The sequence below is a fragment of the Pundamilia nyererei genome, unplaced genomic scaffold (assembly GCF_000239375.1).
Source record: "Pundamilia nyererei isolate P.nyererei 1_Seehausen unplaced genomic scaffold, PunNye1.0 scaffold00006, whole genome shotgun sequence".
Taxonomy (NCBI): Eukaryota; Metazoa; Chordata; class Actinopteri; order Cichliformes; family Cichlidae; genus Pundamilia; species Pundamilia nyererei.
Genome location: NW_005187407.1, coordinates 1,768,777 through 1,786,449, shown reverse-complemented (window position 1 = coordinate 1,786,449; position 17,673 = coordinate 1,768,777). Strand labels below are relative to the sequence as shown.

Below are 17,673 nucleotides of genomic sequence, written 5' to 3'. Positions count from 1 at the left end.
TTTATTTGTTCTTGTTTCTAATGTCTCTGTAAAGCACTTTGAATCACCTTGTTGTTGAATTGTGCTATACAAATAAACTTGCCTTGCCTTGCCTTGCCTAAAAATCAATGTTTCCCCCAGCCTGCAGTGATACTTATTCACTAGATTATTTGTGTGTGTGTGTGTGTGTGTGTGTGTGTGTGTGTGTGTGTGTGTGTGTGTGTGTGTGTGTGTGTGTGTGGGCCAGGTTTAGCAGAATAACACAGAATTGGATGGCACTCGGTTTAAAGAGCAGATAAAACAAAATAACTTGAAAAACTATGCAGCAGGTAGACAAAGTTTCACCTCTCTAAAAGCAGAGGTTTGGGCAGGTTGCTGGTCTGGCGCAGTAAGGTGTCGGTGTATACAATTACCAAATAGGAAAGACATCAGCAAGGATCGTTATTGCTGTCTGCCAATTTAGGTAGGGTTATAAGGTCATGTCCAAACACTTTGAAGTTCTACAGTCAAAAAAATTATTCATAGGAAGAAATCCTTCAGGCTGATGTTAGAAATGATAGTGCAAGAGACTGGCTGGGTTTAGGATTTTTATTTTATTTTATCAGTTTTCTTTCCTTCAGCGGCCTGAATGACGTGACTGCACCCACTTGATTTTTCTCGTTACCGACCAGACCAAATTGAAACAACCTAAGAACAGTTTTCCCATTGCACTACAATTATATGCAATTGTGTTGTTTTGCTGCTAGTTAATGTCCAGCTGCAGAAAGCTGCATATTCATACTGCATTGTAACCATTTCTCATGCCTGTGTACACTGACATAGTATTGCTATATGATTTTAACTCTTGAAAATGTTGATTTTTGAGGAGAAATTATCCTTAAATACCCATGTGTGCCAACTTTGCTTCCAAGTGTTTCGTCAGGAAGAGTGTCAGATCAAGAGGAGCTTGTGTTTTTTTTTTTTAATCATTTCTTTGTGCCATGCAGCTTTTAACTCACTACAGCAATAACCAGTTTGAGTTGTTATGAAGCTTCCTGGTCCTCTGTCCCCAAGCTTTTCACTGTTACCTTCTCAAAATTATCCACAAAAACAAAACAAAACATGGTGACTCACGTTTGCATGCCAACTTTTTTTTCTCTTCCAGTTTTAGAGGTAGTTGAAGCCTATGATGTTCCTGTCTTTGCTCCTTCTGCCTGTGAGTTAGAATGTAAACCCTCCTCCCTTTGCTTATATCGCTGCTCTTTGACCTCCAGTGAACTCTGTCTAGCTAGCATTGCTATACGCTAACTCAGCATCCTATCTCTTGACCTTGACCGGTGGGCACAGTTCAGACTCCTAACCTTGTTTTGAATGTGATTATGACGATGAAGCAGAAAATACTAAGAAATACTTTGTACATAGTTCAAATTCAGTACTTGGGTAAGTGAGTATGTACGTAGCGTGAGCTAGAAGGTAAAGCTGGCTTTTTAAAAATGATAATTTATCAATAAAATAAAATTTAAAAAAAAGAAATCCTTCAGGCATTTGCCAATCTTCCCGGGAGTGGACATGTCAGAGAAACTGCAAAAAACATAAAGGCTACATCTCAGACACTACAGGCCTCAGTTAGCATGTTCAATTTTTCATGACAGCACAGTAGTGTCCAGTGAGAACTTTCTTTTTCGCATTGACTATGCATGCCTGAATAATATAAATATTAATCACAATGATGGAACTGACTTTATGAAGTATTTTAAGAGCTTTTTTGGTCGTTCTGATCTTCCAGTCCAAAACTTTACTGTTTAACGTTGAGTTTCTCTGATCTTAACTGAGATTTTGTCCACAGCCAACTGTTTTTAGGCACTCCAAAAATCTGCGATAAAGACAATAACCCACTGTGCACCACCTGGTAACATGAAATGGCCCGTGGCGTTAACAACCAGTAGGTACAGATATGGTGTCAAATTTATCAGTTAAAGATTCATGTGTAGAAACCAGAAAAGATAAAAGAAGAGTGAACATTAAATATTACTAAAAAGGTGGCTAGAAACAAAACTACAAAAGAAAACAAAGCTGTCCTTGTGTCTCTGTGTCATCCGGACAAACATGTTTGCTTTAACATTTAAAGCTGTAATATCTGAGTGCAACTCGTGTCACTTCCCTGAGAGATGGAAGACGCTGATTGTCGGCCTTAAAACACAATAAAGTCTGAATTATGCTGAATCCATGCATTATAGTTTGTGATAAGGTTGAACCCTGCACGTGCATGCATCAGTCGCGTTAACGGAACTTTTTCATTCATCAGTAGATCATTTCTTTCTGTCTCAGGCATGCTGAAGGAAGAAATATCTTGTACCATACATACGCACTTCACCGTATGGGGTTTTTGTATTTGTCTGTATGAACGCTGTAGGAACCTAAATCTAATCTCTACTTGTGTTTAAATCCTTCAACAGAAAGAGCACAGCCTGAAATATCTTATATCCCAAACCGGTCCTCATGAATGTAGAGATTCGTTTCTACATACTCACACCCGTACTGTACACATAAGCTGAGCAGCAGGAAGAGAGCACCTTTTTTGTGTGGCGTTGAGATAAATAGGATTAGGGATTTGGGAGATTTAGGAGGAATAATCCGTCTGTGTATCGGAGAGAGGCAGCAGCGGTGATGATCAAAAGAGAACACTGTGATTCGGAGCTCAGACATCTCCGGATGGACTGAAAACTTGGAGTGACATTTTCTCCATTTTTTTCCTCCAAGGATCAGCTCTCATTTTGTCACTGTGAGTGCTGTAATTGCCACATAATCACCTCGTACTGTACGACAGAGTGCTTGTGTTTATGCAAGTGCCAGGAACGGATGGAGAATTATATATTCAAAGTAATTAATCAGATTTACAGTTTACATCGGGGGAAACAGCGAGCTAGTCTGCTTGTTGTTGGTGTTAGTATTAAGCAGGGGATTGGACTTAGTTATTTAACACACAGATGATTTGAACAGCTGCTTTGTTCAGCTGTTATCTATATGTCCACATCAGTACAATACAGACAAAAAATGTTTAAAAAACAACAACTTTTTTTTCCTGCGGACAGATTGTTAAGTGGGCCACCCAACAGCTCCATTCTTCATCTACCCATTTAATGCTACTCTTAGCCATGAGATTTACCCTCAAAGCAATGCACAGAAAGCAGGAAAACACTTCATAGATGGAGGTCAGGTGTTTCTTCTAGTCAAAATGAGTGGTAACACAGGAAGAGGTTAGACTTTAGTGAAATTCAGCAACTTGTTAGCAAGACGAAGGCAGTCAACTGAAGCAACAGGAGAAAAGGACGCTGTCACGTACAGATGTGGTCAGAAGTTTACATACACTCATCATGGGTCGTTAATGTCATGGTGATTTGTGGATTTTAATGATTTCTTTGAACTGTTCTTAATTGTACAACATGCATCAGAATTTTAAAAAGATTTTTTCAAAGAGAGCTGGATGCAAAAGTAGGTGGTTATATTTTGTCAAACATCCCAGTATGCAGTTGGACGTCCACCAGATGTTTTTGGTAGCCATCAACAAAATTGGTTGGTTTCCTGGCACGGACCCAGCTTTTAAGAATAGTCCACAGATTTTCAGTAGGGTTAAGGTTTGGTTGGTTTTGATGTGTGTTTGTTGAGACCATCGTCCTGTTGGAACACCCAGTTGTGTTTCAGTTTCAGCTATTGAAACTATTGATTTTATCGATTTACCTTAGCTGTTTACTTGAAGAATTTGGAGGTAGTCTTTCATTATTCCATCTACATGCAATGTACCAGTGCCCCTGGGACCAAAGCATGATGCTACCACCACCATGCTTGACATTTGATACAGGGTTCTTAGGTTTGAAAGCCTCCCCTTTACTGTCATTGAGGTCAGATAACTCCATCTTTTATTGATCTGAAGATAAAAAAAAAAAAAAAAACATTCCCCAGAAGGCACCTGACTTTCAGGCAGCTACAAATTTCAGTGGAGCCTGAAGGTGTCAATTTTGAAGCAGGGCCTTTTTTTTAGTCTGCACCCTCTCAGTTCATGGTGATTTAAAACTCTGAAAACCTTCTATGCCCTTTTGCTTTTAATCATTCAGTGCAGTCTAATACCAAAACATTTCGCTCACTGCTCTTCTTCTGTTTATTTGCTGATGTTGTGCGTTTTCCATTTAGCACCTATATATGTTTACATTTAAGACATCCCATGAGGTTATTCTCCAACTGTCCACACCAGCAGACCCAAACCCAATCCAGTCAGTAATTATGGTCAAAACATACTCATTAGGTGTCTTCCTGTTCAAACAACGTTCAACCCCAACCGGGACAGACTGTGTCACGCCTCCCTTTAGCAATAACCAACTGTAATATACCAGAGTGCTGTCATTAGTGAGTGAAACAGTTACACAACTGCGTTGCCTTAACGGCAGGTCTCACCATTCAGATGTTGTACTAGTGTTGCAATCTTGGCAAAGGTAAGGCCCTGAGGAAGTATTTTGGACAAAGCAAGCACCAGTACATCTCCCAAGTTATTCAGCTGACTTTTCTTGGCGACCCTCTCAAAGCTGCAGTCATCCCAGTTGCTCGTGAAACTTTTCCTGTCACACGTTTCCAGTTAACGTTCAATTTAAATGCTTTGATAAAGTTAATCTGTGAGCAGCCAGCTTTCTGTGGTGTACCCTCCTTGTGAAGAGTATCGATAATCATCATCTAAGCAACTGTCAAATCAGCAGTGTTCCCCATGATTGTGGTTGCATTTATTGAACTTTGTGTTCTGGACGTACTCAAACTTGAAATTATCTATTCTGATCATTTGAGGTGCTGATTTTATGATTTTTATGATCTGTAAAAAGCCTTCAAAGTTAAAACAAAAAAAAAGGCTTGCAATATGCCATGTTCAGTAAAGAGTTTCTAAATTATGAAAAAACTATGTTCTCATAATATCTTTTTTTTGTTGTTGTTAGATGCACTGGCATGCTAGCTTCACTTAGGACTGTACAGGTTGGACCTTTCAGCTTATAAAGTAACAGAGGTGACAAAATCATAAGATTTTATCTCGTGTCAGCAGTTATGTGGGAAGCAGCGCACTCTGAATCTTCACTGGATGTTTTTCATGTGACTCCCAAAATAATTATCCTTGATCAGATGCAGTAGGCCAAGTCACAGCTATTCATTTCATGCAAGTTTATAGTGGTAAGATGGCCAATAGGAGCAGACAGGATGCAGCTTTTAGCTAAGAAAAGCAATGTGTTGTATGAGAGTTACATAATGACACTCAACTACAGTGTATTTTATTTTCATGATTCATCCACAAAAGCCAATAATTCCCTACATCTTCCTCCTTTAAAAACTTGTGTTGTTGTATCAAAGTGCAAAGTTAAAAGACACACGTTTTAAAAAAGAAACATTTATTGTCTAGACATTTCAATCATTTTAGACCCACTAGCATTAAGATCACTTAGTATTTCTCCCGATTAGACGTTTCTGCTTCATGTAAAAGACGTACAAAAAGTTTGTTTCTAAAGCAAATCTGGTAAGAAAAAAAGAACATATGTACATTTATACAAACAGAAACAGATTTAAGAACAAGCTAAGCACAAGGTCGTGAAATTAATGAGCTGAAGCTAACCGACTCCTTCCTGAAGCTGAAGCGCGACTGCACCTTCTCTACCCTCGTCCTTAAGACGACGGTGAAAAATTACGATTTAATCTTTTCTTTAAAAAGTGACATCACATGTTTCATTTCAAAGCTAAACTTTGACCTAGTGTCCAAATTCAGAAATACAAGGTAAAGAAAGTATATAGCAAAAAAAAAAAAAAAAAAAAAAAAAAAAAAAAAAAAGTAATTTATTTAGTGGGTATAATCAGGAGAAGTTTTGTTTTGTTTTTTTACCCATCCTAGTCACTTATGATTTTCCAAATACAAGAACATTAAATTACATGTTAAGCCTTAATTTGTTCCCATCCAGGAAATATAATCATCGATTCATACAATAAGACATGACGTGTTTCAAAGATTGGTAAAGGCAGGGTGGGGGTGACTTACAGCGGTAAAGACATGGTGATTCTGTGACATCACTTCAGATCCATTGAGCAAAGCCCTTTCCGACATGCATTTCTTTCCTTTAATCACACAGCTTCATGTCTGAATGCACGAAGCAGCCTGTCACACTAGAATGGAGCCGGAAACACTGAAGTGTCACTTTCAACACAGAACAAAGTCTATTTGTCATGCCACTGTATTAACGGATGCACAAAAACTACTGCTGTGTCTCTCTCTCTCTCTCTCTCACACACACACACTCACACACACACACACCTACCTTTCAGTGACTGACAGGGAGTTTTAAACATCCAAATGTAACCACACTAGAGTTAACACTGCCAGTGCAATAAATCTTTTGCACGTATTGCAAAACTCAAATCGGACATCTGCATATATCACGTCTGAATGAATTCGTGTTTACTTTACCACGGCCACACCCTACAAGTCAAAGAACATAAACCCCAAATATTTTTTTTAAAGTCATTATACTCACTTCACTACCCCAAAGTAGTCAACCTGGAAGAAACAAAAAGGGACCTACAGCACTTTACCAGTATGATGAAGCCAATAATGCTGTGTATCTAATGTCTGAAAGGGACTTAACTGTGGGGTTACTCTAAGGAAACACCCACCAACATGCACTGATGGCATAGATTACTGCCATATTGTTATGATTGCCATGCCCCTGCCCCTTGCTTTTGTTAGAATAAAGCTCCATCTAAATATTTCTGTCAATATTGTGGAGATTTTACATTTGTGTAGGACAACTTTAGTGTGAAAATATATGAAACCTATGTAATAATAGAATTTGACAATTAGTTAATCAACTTTTTTGAAAACACCAGGTTTTCACTCTTGCTCTCACCTTTTCCCCTTTTCTTTTTTTAAAATTAAGATCACAGAAAGAAGGTTTTTCAGAATAACCCAAGTTAAGCATTCTGTAACATATTACCATTTCCTGTTCTTGAAGCTTATCTGGATTGTTATGCAAATTTTTCTTCACATAGCTGAGTGCTTCACTTTTTCCATTTGAAACTGGTATGGATCTTTAAAAAAAAAAAAACCCTATCATGTTACATGAGGATCAAATAAACTCATGACAGATGTTCGTGGCAGCATAATGTGAGACAAGTCATCATAGCCTTCAGCGTGTTTTAAAAAAAATGTACCATTTGGACATTTTAAGTAGTTAAGTACAGCGTGTAGGTGGAAAGCTACAACTACAGTGCAGTTAGTGAGGATAGGACTTAAGGTAAAGACAGAGAATGTACTTTTCAGACAGAGTAGGCGTATCAGAACAGTAAGCTGAGGTTTTAAGGTCAAACAGCCATAGCTAAGAGGAACGAAAGGCTGTGAGCGTCTTCTGAACCAAAATACAAATCAACATATTCCGCATTCACTGTTTGAAAATGTCCCTCCATTCTGTTGTTCCTCTTTTTCTACCATCTTTCCAACATGATGCCAATTCTTGTCCATTCTTCCTTTTCCATTTGTCGTTTTTTTTTTTTTTTTTTTTTTTACACAGTCACCCCGCAGGCCTGAGAGGTTGTCCAAATGCAGTTGTGCTGACATTTAGTGTGTTTCAATATCTGATGTTCAGCAGTGTTGTCTGAAGTGCTCGATTCAGAGTCCCCTTTGGTCCTTCTCTGATTCGTGTAAATGATCCCAGGTTAGCCCCCAGCAGTAAGCAGATATCTGAATATTTCCTGTGCTTCCATTATCATCCACTTGCTCCAGTTTATTCCCAGCTGAGTTGGAGTCATGTACACAGGCACAACAGATCAGTGCATATACAACATGGGTCTCCTTAATGTGTTTCTCTGAAGGTTTCTAACAGAATAAAGAATGTGCCATCAAGGTCCACCTTATCTGTGGTGTGTTTCTAGAAACACAGAGCATATTGGAAAAAGAAGAAATGTCCCAGCTTTCTTTCCATATATTTAGTAGATGACCTCATAAACAGTGGCCTTCTTGTCCCCTGAACCAGTAACAATGTACTTGTCATCCACAGATATGTCACAGCTTAGTACCGAGGATGATTCTTTAGACTGAGGAAAAAAAGAGATGGGGGGGGGGGGGGGGGGGGGGGGGGAGAGAAGTCAGTAATGAAACGTTTTAAAAGAAAACTAGAAAATAAATTCATGTGTGTTTGTATGGAACACAGTGCCTAAAAGTTTTAAAGTTGTGCTTTTAAAATTTACTGAAAAGTACTGAAAGTAATATAGGAGCGACTATGAGACTGCGAGGCTTTTACCTCAGTACTCATATTCAAAGTTTAAGCACGTTTTTCTGTATAATTCTCTTTAAACAACCTCCTTTGTTGGACAGCACTGACTGTTTCATAGCATTGACTCAGTTACTGCATGGATGCAAAACAGTGCTAGTGGATTTTGCAGGGTGATTTATTAAAGCCAATGCAGCAACTTTCGAGGAGCACATTTTGTGTCATTTATGTAAATATATACGTAATACAATGAATGTACTGATCAATTGCCACCAACCTGGAATATGCTCGCCCCATAAGGTGTCCTCCATGCATTCAGTAAGTTGTCCTTTCCTGTGCTCACAAACCATTTGCCTAGTAGAAGAGTAAATACAAGCATGCACAATATAAAAAATGAAAGCACTGTAGAATGGAACATACAACGTACAGACATAACTTCAGTGAAACCACTGGGCTGGGGGTATCTTCACCTAACAATGGATTCCAAGCCCACGTTTTTTTTTCCACCTCTATTTTGCAGCTCATTTAATATGCAAGTTGCTTACCACAGTAGGCAAACTGCAGGGAGAGCACACAGCTCTCATGTAGATGAAGCTGGTATTTATCCGGTTTGGTTACATGAAGGACCTCAACGTTGCTACTCTCCATTCCAACAGCGAGCCATTCTCCTGTCGGACAGTAGCCGAGCGAGAAGATCTGAACACAAGAGAAAATAAATATTAATAAGTCCTGTCAGGATTACAAATTTAACCAACTGATACACACAGATTTTGTTTTAGTGGGGATGCTACTTTAAAATAAAAACCTGAAACTTGTGGATTTCTTTTTAAGTAAATGACTGAAATAATGTTCAAATGCCTGTATGATTGTGCACCTGTGATGTAAAGTCATGCTGCTGCAGCTGCCGTCCCTCCCTCAGATCCCAGGAGCGGACTGTGTTATCCAAGCCTCCGGTCCACAGCTTGGTGCCATCATTGGAGATGTCGATACAGCTGGCTCCATCTGTGTGGCCCTGGAACTGCCTGTGGGATACACACATACATTCTCAATTAAATAAAGACGGACATTTTGGAACAAGGCACCAACCGTGAGCTGTGCAGGGCAGTTGGTATGCATCACATGTTACCATATGGAGAGTGCTTACAGCATTTCTCATCAGAAGCCACTTTTGTAGTACTAACACTACAGATTGTCTGCCTCTTGGTGCTACAATCATAAAGGTTAAATCAGTCAGGGGCTGAGACTGCAAATTAAAGGTCAAATCTGTTGCTTAGAGGAGATTAGAAAAGCCAAGCAGTGATTGTAGATGTCCTTAACATTTAGCAGAGGCATATATTTATTTGCAGCAATCTTCTGAAGAGTGACAGAAGTAAAAGCATACAGTTATCTTTTACCTAACGAGTGTCTGGTTGTGCAAGTCCCAGACTGCGATGTTTCCATCGCTGCAGCAAGAAAAGCAAACTTTGGAGTCAGGGCTAATTGCCAGAGCGTAGCATGCTGGTGCTGATGATGTTAACTCTGCTTTAATCCTGGGAGTAGGCGTGGCCAAATCCCAGATTGACAACGTGCTTGCCTCGCCTCCCACAATAAGCGTCCGACCATCAGGGAGAAGACGGCAAGACCGGATGTAGTTGTCTCGGTTCTAATTTGGTAGGCACAAAAAAAGTAAATATTTAGTACAATATACAACATTTTATTGTGTTGTATATTCACCACATACATTTCATTCACTATTCTGCAATCTAGAGCACAAATTCTAGTCTGATCATTTCTGACAAACAAGTGTTCCTCAAACTAATACTCAACTATATATTATAAGGCCATTACTGTAGTCCTATCCCGGAAGGAGTATAGTAAGTAAAGCTAATTTTTCATGGGGATTCGACAAATTTGGCCTGTCCAAACAGTCCAATACTTTTTGTTATATGGACTGATCACCATCAAAACACTGCCAAGTGGTCAAACCAAGTCTGGACAGGTAAAAGGGAAGCTGTTGTCACCACACGAATAACACAGACAGGCAGAATAACAACAAATTAGTGTTGTAGAACAGTTTTCTCCACTATGCATGTTGATGGCAGCTGGCCAGTCTCCCCTCACAGCTTCTATGTTTGGCTTTGTTTTGTGCTCATGTTAATTTCCCTTTTACTTCTGCAAAATAAACTCATTGTTATATGTGGTCTCCTCTTTTGAGCTAGTCCAAAACCCTATTGTGGCAGGAAATATTTTCCACTTCTGCACCTCAACAGGCCTTGCAGCAAAAGTACATTAACTTTTGGGTGGTGCAATTTTGAGAGTCTCAAACTGGTAGGCCTGGGAAGACTTGTTTTGTTAGAATTCATTTGCTGCTACAACTCGCCTTGCCCTTGTGGCAGCTGATTCCTTTGCAAATTATCCCCTAAATTCTAACTTAAGCTATGTATATATAGAAAAATTCTCCTGTGTTTGTAAACTGCTATCCACTTTATGCAAACCATGAGCCAGCTCATAACAATACACCTCACTCACCAGACAGTCTAGCTGGGACACAGGACTCTTGTTTCCTGGGTGACTAATGTCCCACACCTTGACACAGCCCTTTCCTCCTGTGTACACATGTCGGGTGGGGTTACTGATGGTAACGGCACACACCACCTCTCCGTGGTTCAGTGTGTTGATCTGACGGGCATGGCGAGGGATCCCAGGCCCCACCAAAGCATCTGGAGGAAATGGAACTGGCTGCATCTGTCCGTCGGCCGCGACATGAAATGAATAAGCACTGATGACAGAGTGGAAAAAGGATCAAGAAAAAGAAATCATCATTGTCACCATCATCATGGTAATTATAAGACTAATTAGTTTTACAACTATACTTACGGTTTGCCACCAGGGATTCCTGTCAGACTAGGAGGCATTCCAGGAACTCGCATGTGAGGATGAGGATCAAAACCAACCTTTTGGACAGAAAACAGACATTTTATAAGCCCAGGACTAACAAATACCCATGAGAATTGGCAAAATGCACACAGGTCAATACTAACCTGTGAAAAAGAGCATAAACACTCATGAGCGCAAAGCTAACACATACTCTCAAGCACACATTAAACTGCTTATTCTAAATGAGAACTACAAGAGACAGCAAACACACACAGGAAGATCTGTAGGTATTTGTAACTGCCTCCCACCCCATCTTCATCCAACAAACAAACACACACACACAGCTGCTAAGTACACAACCTGAGTTGCTATCAAGTGTTGCTCAGACACTGCTGTGTGACTACTAAAGCTATTTAAACAGTGTAATGAACACTATGCAAATACAGCAAAGAGTAATGTGGTGAATGTACTGCACATAGGTATGCCATCTGTATAAATACTATCCAAAAGAAAGCAGGGACATGAAGCTTTGCAACTATTCACAATTTAATAGTAGTTTTTTGTTGTTGTTTTGATTCTTGTTTTAAAGTATTCACATTGATTAATGTCACTTTCTTTAAAATAAAATAAAATTTCCTTTCTTTTGAGTATTTAAATGCCCTTTTAAGTTACAATGCATGACACGGGAAACTACAACATAATGACTATTTCTTTAGAGGGGTGTAAGTTCAATGAATGTGGTAGAGATGAAAATCTGCCTGGAGCAGGTTACAGAGTTTTATGGCTGAGAGGTGACAACAACTGCTGCCCACCTGCTTCAGGTATAATAGCAAAGAGAAAGGCACAGTTGAAAAGTTTCATGTGAAGGGAGCAGAACTCAAAAATGCACTCTGTTCTTTTCACACACATTCACTGGCATGAGAATTCATAAAACTAAAGAATCCAGAAGTGCAAACCTGACACCAGGCTAACATAACTCTAGCATCTGAGTTTCTGCCAAAGTTCTATCTTGGCATGCAATCCATAGACATACACAGATTTAAAAGGTCACCTCATTTTATCACATTAGTCTTGTTCTTCTACTCACCATTGGTGACCGCCCGTATGCGGCCACTGCAGCTGCCGCTGCAGCACTCATCTGAGGTGACATGTTGTGCAGCCCAGCAGCATAGGCTGCAGCTCCAGCTGCACCAGCTAGCTCCCCGTTCATTCCTGCTGTGTGGGGCAACATGCCAAATGCACCTGGATATGGACCTGGTACAGCCAGGGGAGTTCGCAAACCTGCAGCTGGAAACAAGCACAAGAGGATTAATTAGTTAATGTCTAAGAATGCAAGTCTACGTCTTTTCACCATGCACTTACCAGGCATTACTGCCAAAGCTTGACTAGGCTATCATGTAAAAGCAACTTAAGCCTAGGTAAACTGAGATTTCTAACCAGATATCTTGCAGTCACACTTCATATTAAGCTGTCTCTAGGATAAGGTTTTAAATATCATCCATGAAACTGACTGAACGAGCAGACTTCTGCCTGAAGCAAGCAAACTCTTAGTATTGAGGTCATTTTATTTGCCTCTAACAGAAAACTACATCATTTTTATAACAATTTATTAAGTAGTAAGTTTAAATGACCTACTAGGTGGATGTTGTATTTCCATTGAGGGGGGTTTTGAAAGATTTGGTCGGATTCCAGGTGTGGAGCTGGGCCCGGGGGTGGAGTCACCTCTAGGCGTGGGTGTGCTTGACTTCAGCCCAGGTGTACCTGCCTTATCTCGCTGCCAAACACCAAGGGATAATTATAAATATACAATAAATAAATAAATCACTCCATTTACTGGGTTTACTTATATAAAACAAATAAGTTTTTCTTTTCCATTCCTACCATTGCCATCTCTTTAGACTTTAAGGAGGAGGAGCTGGCTGATGATGCAGTAGAGGCTGGACTACAGGGGTCTTTCTTGAGAAGACGCGCTTTATCCAAACCATTTTCTCTAGGAGAAGGAAGAGGTGTGCCACGAGGGGAGGCTGGATCCTGGTGAAGTAACAAGAATTCTGTTAACTATTTGGGAGTTCAACTTAATACAATCCTTGAAAGAAGAAGACCACAGACGCCTGAATATGATGCACATCTTAAAAATGGACCATTGATGTAATGTAATTTAAGCATGTACCAGACAGCACAAAAACTAACATTTATATTCAAATATAAATATATATATTCAAATGTACTGACCTCATTTGAGACATCCACCACCAAATTGTCATCACTTTTCTCTGCGTCACTATCCTAGGGAAGAGGATCAGTTAGATAATCAAATTAGTCCATTGACTGGCTGTATAATTAATAAAATATGTTCAAATGAATGAAGACATTCCTTTTCCTTTGTCACGTTACATTAAAGACACAGGTACCAGAGAGATTCCTTACATAGTGACTTGAGTCCTTGTCATCCACCTTTCGCTTTTTGGTGTCATTTGAGAAGTCAGGTCCGTTGCGTCGCTTATCTGAATTCCTAAGACTTTCTGGCAGCAATGAGTTACTCTGCGAATGAAAGCAACGAGGAGGATGAGAAGGGCAGAACACTGCCGTTCATAAAAATATGAAAAAGAAAAAGGACAATTTGGAGGATAAAGACAAATTTTGCCATTTACGGTTCTGATTTCACTCAGTTGTGTATGCATCCTGCATGAGCTCACTAAAGTGTCTGATCCGTCTACCACTAATTACAAGAGCTATTCAGCTATGTAGAGCAGGTTAGAAAAACATACTCCTACTTGCAAATAGGTTAATAGTTCACAGAAGCATGAATTAAGCAGCACTAACACTTAAACAGCAACCTCTTTTCTCACTTGACCAAAGCCCGTCACAGCCACACACAAACACATGCCTCTGAAGTTGATGATTACATTAAGTGGCTCTCAAAATCTATCAGTGCTCCCTCTCCTGGCTCTGACAAGCTGCACTGGCTGTACTGAGAGTGTGGGTGAGAGTGTGTGTGTTTGTGTGCACAGTGTGTAATTGACTGTGAAAGCCTGTGTGTACGAACAAGTGTGTAACAGACTGTGAGTGTGTATTGCTTGCATAACACTCCTGTGTCCCTGCGTCCCAAGACTACACATACACACAGAGCTGCCTCCCCCTGGCCTCCTGACCAATGGATCCTATTGTTAATGGATTAAAGCTTCATGTTGAGTCCATTATAGTCTCAACCTGTCAATGAAATGTGCATCCAACATACACAAACACATGCGCATGCACAAATCAAGCAAGGGAGTGAGTGCTTGGGCTTTGAGGGGGGAAAAGGGTAAATGAAGGAGGAATGGAGGGAGGGTGTGAGAGTGTGGAGGAAAAGAAAGGGTGACAAGAGACGAGGGACGGAAAAGAGTTTCGGGGGGGGGGAATCTGTATTCTGCCAAAGGCCCCTTCCTTCATACCCCCCTAAACCTCCTTTCCTCCCCTCCTCTCTTTATTGAAAGGTTTTAGTGAGCTGAGCACAGAAGCACTGACCCGCAAAACGTAAGCAATTTCCCCCCTCCCTCACTCTCTGTTCGCTTTTAGCATGGTGCCTCTCTCTCCCATCTCTGAAATACACACATACACACACGATGTCACATGACTGCTGGTCCCTCACCCCCCACTCTTCCCCAAGCCCTCCCCTCTCAGTGGTGATGATATTAAACACAATGAGAGTCTTTAAGCGCGGGATAAGGGGCGGTGGGAGGGGGAGAAGGGGGTAATCTGCTCACTGAGGTGTTAAATAGGCACAACAATGCAGGCTAGGGTTGAGAAGTGTGTGTGTATGAAAAATGTGTGTGTGTCTGTGTGTGACCATGCTAAAAAGCTCATTTGGAGGAGAAAGGAAACCTAAGTTCAGAGCAGATCTAGGGCAGAACTAAACAGGCAGGCCAAAGCCCTACCCAAAGAAATCCCACCACCCCTGCAGACACGCGCGCGCGCGCACACACACACACACACACACACACACACACACACACACACACACACACACACACACACACTGAGAGTCAAAATGCACAACTTAAAAAGGTAAAAGCTACCTGGGTGTGAAACAGCACTAAAAACTACAAGGTGCTTTTATTCATAATGACATGTCATAAATTTTATTGATCCCTCAGGGGGAGTTACATAATAAAAGCAATTTCCATATAATGGGGACACACACACACACAGCAACAGGTGACATCTACTCGCATTATGAAATTCTGTCCTACAGCATTTGGATGGATTTGACATCAACCTTTAGCTACTGCATTTTCAATTAAGCCCTACACCTTCTAAGAACTGTATGAGTGGCCAAAAATAACCTTTTATATAAGTGCATTAGTAAAAACCAAGCAATTAGCATATCTCTTGAAATTATATAAATTAAATATGTATAATTAATGTGTGTGTAAATTTGCATTTGACCATGTTTAGGAGCAGTTTACTTACTCACAGCTATCTATTAACTAGAAGAACAAAGCAAATTTCCCGTAAACCTAAACTATCCCTCAAACAAAAGTAAGACAATAGTAGCTCACCAGAGCAGTAAACATTGCTGCAGAAAGAGGAAGTACTTACTGTGCTGGGCTCTCGCTCTGTTGTCATTGGAAAAGCATGTGTGTGGTTGAGGTCACGGGGGGTTTACCAGAGCAGAAAAAAAACCAAACAGATAAGGGAAGAAGAATGAGTTCAAACAGACTTCATTGCAACACAACTCATACATAAACAACCCCTTTCTATCAGAAGTGTTTCTGTGCTGGAAGGTGCGTCTCCTTACCTCTCAGGTGTTCAGGTCCTGCAGGGTGAGAGTCTTGTCCAGACATGTGAGGTTTTTTCTCACCACTCTCTTTTCCTGCCAGATGAGGAGGAACAGCTCCGAGTGCTCCTGACAGAGCCAGAAGACTAGCTGAACCACCCAGCTGAGAAGGATGGAGGCCTGCAGGGTGAGGAGTGAGGGGCACAGGAGCACCACCATGGTTATGGGACAAGTGCTGCTGCTTTAAGAGAGGGGAAGGGGAAAAAAACAGAAGGCGAAAGAGGTGGTTAGTTGGGAAAAACATTTTTAAAAAAGTGACCTGCTACAAAGAGGCACCAGTCCATTTTTATTTAGTCTGTGGTATACACAGCTGGACCTGTAACAGACAGGTCAGACAGATGAATAAAAAGCAGTTTAAAAGAACCACACCTATGTGGGTATGGCTTAATTCAGCAGTTGTGATGTAGTGCAGTACATTACAATCCTGGCTAAAACCAAAAACAAACAAACTAAAAAACAGAGAAGTTGAGTTCAACGAGGAGTCTCAAATTTCATAATACAACTACCATAAATGTTTAAAGCATCAGTATCTGACACCAAAAACCCAACATAAAAGCAAGCCAAAAACAGCTAAAACTTAACAATGCTCTGTAACCTAATCAAAAGAGACTTCTGTCCCTATTAAAGTCTTCAACAGATGGGACAGTTTCTCCACTGTCTGGGGTTTACACCACCTCAACAAGCTGCTGCGCTCTACAAGGTGGTGAACACAGCCTCTCCCCCCTACACACATCCTCCTCCCTCTAAGGTCAAACACTGAACAATACTGACAGCTGGGATCACAGCCCAAACCCTGAGGATGTGGAGGGGGTAGGAGGGAGGAATGACGAGAGCCCCAGCTGCTGCTTGCACTGTCAGATCTTGTGAGAGAGTGAGGCGACTGAGCAGAGAGGGGAGGAGAGAAGGAGAGAAGAGGGTCAGAGAGACAGAGAGAGAGGGAGAGCCAGTTTGGCTGGCAGCCCTGCTCTCTCTTTCACACCAAATCAGGCGCTCGTCTGAGCGTGAAATGCCTTTGTGTTCCAAAACATCATTATTGCCTCCTCAGACAGTAGCTGCGGGAATCCAAGCTCACTGATTCGCTGCAGGGAGGGGAGGAGGAAGGAGGGAGAGAAGAAGGGAAGGTGGGGCACAGGAGGCGACTCGGCGGGGGTGGAAGCAGTGCTGAAGGTCAAACCGACTTTTATCTCACCTAATTGACGCACCCACCCCCATCTCACTTTGGATCCCCCGCCTCCTTTTACCTCTCCATCTATCCTTTGCTCCCTGCATCCTCCCCCAAAGAATGGAGGTAAAACAACAAAACAGTCTTTTAGCATCAACCCCCATGCCTGCCTGCGCTCACACACTCAATTTCCAGAGTTAGCTCGCCTGCCAAACAATCAAACATAAACACACCCACACGTCACACTTGATCACACTTAACATGCATACGCATAGTCTAGATAAACAAGGCAGGCACACACATCCTCACTCAACCATCCTACCTCTGCCTGTTGTTTTCTGGGGATAACAGAAAAGCATGCTCTGCAACACACAAACGCACACACACACACAAACAGATGCAAAGCACACACACGCACGCACACGGATACACAAACAGGACCCCTGATGGGAGTAAATGGAGGGGAAGTATTGGTAGAGGCAAGGGGAGCCTGGTTTGTCATGGGATGTTAGTGTGAACTGGTGTGTCTGCGTGCATTTGTGTGGGATGTGCATGCGTGTGTGTGTGTGTGTGTGTGTGTGTGTGTGTGTGTGTGT

The 17,673-nt window shown here is 41.2% G+C and overlaps 1 protein-coding gene across 4 annotated transcripts in view; it reads right to left on the bottom strand.

The window, feature by feature from the left end:
- Positions 1-7,512: 7,512 nt before the first annotated feature.
- LOC102201651 (TLE family member 1, transcriptional corepressor) overlaps positions 7,513-17,673 on the bottom strand; it is a 19,531-nt gene continuing 9,370 nt past the window's right edge. For 2 of the 4 annotated variants that reach the window (XM_013914948.1, XM_013914942.1), the window contains exons 7-20: positions 15,877-16,093; positions 15,678-15,694; positions 13,524-13,637; positions 13,329-13,382; positions 12,978-13,127; positions 12,732-12,870; positions 12,184-12,383; positions 11,097-11,173; positions 10,749-10,998; positions 9,635-9,882; positions 9,115-9,262; positions 8,786-8,936; positions 8,518-8,594; positions 7,513-8,064 (exon numbers count right to left, since the gene is read on the bottom strand). In XM_013914948.1, the coding sequence (XP_013770402.1) occupies positions 7,957-8,064; positions 8,518-8,594; positions 8,786-8,936; positions 9,115-9,262; positions 9,635-9,882; positions 10,749-10,998; positions 11,097-11,173; positions 12,184-12,383; positions 12,732-12,870; positions 12,978-13,127; positions 13,329-13,382; positions 13,524-13,637; positions 15,678-15,694; positions 15,877-16,093 (1,950 nt within the window). In that variant the 3' untranslated portion in view covers positions 7,513-7,956. Of the gene's footprint in view, positions 8,065-8,517; positions 8,595-8,785; positions 8,937-9,114; positions 9,263-9,634; positions 9,883-10,748; positions 10,999-11,096; positions 11,174-12,183; positions 12,384-12,731; positions 12,871-12,977; positions 13,128-13,328; positions 13,383-13,523; positions 13,638-15,677; positions 15,695-15,876; positions 16,097-17,673 lie in introns of all 4 variants that reach the window. The other 2 variants (XM_005722029.2, XM_013914943.1) reach the window with 1 other exon arrangement.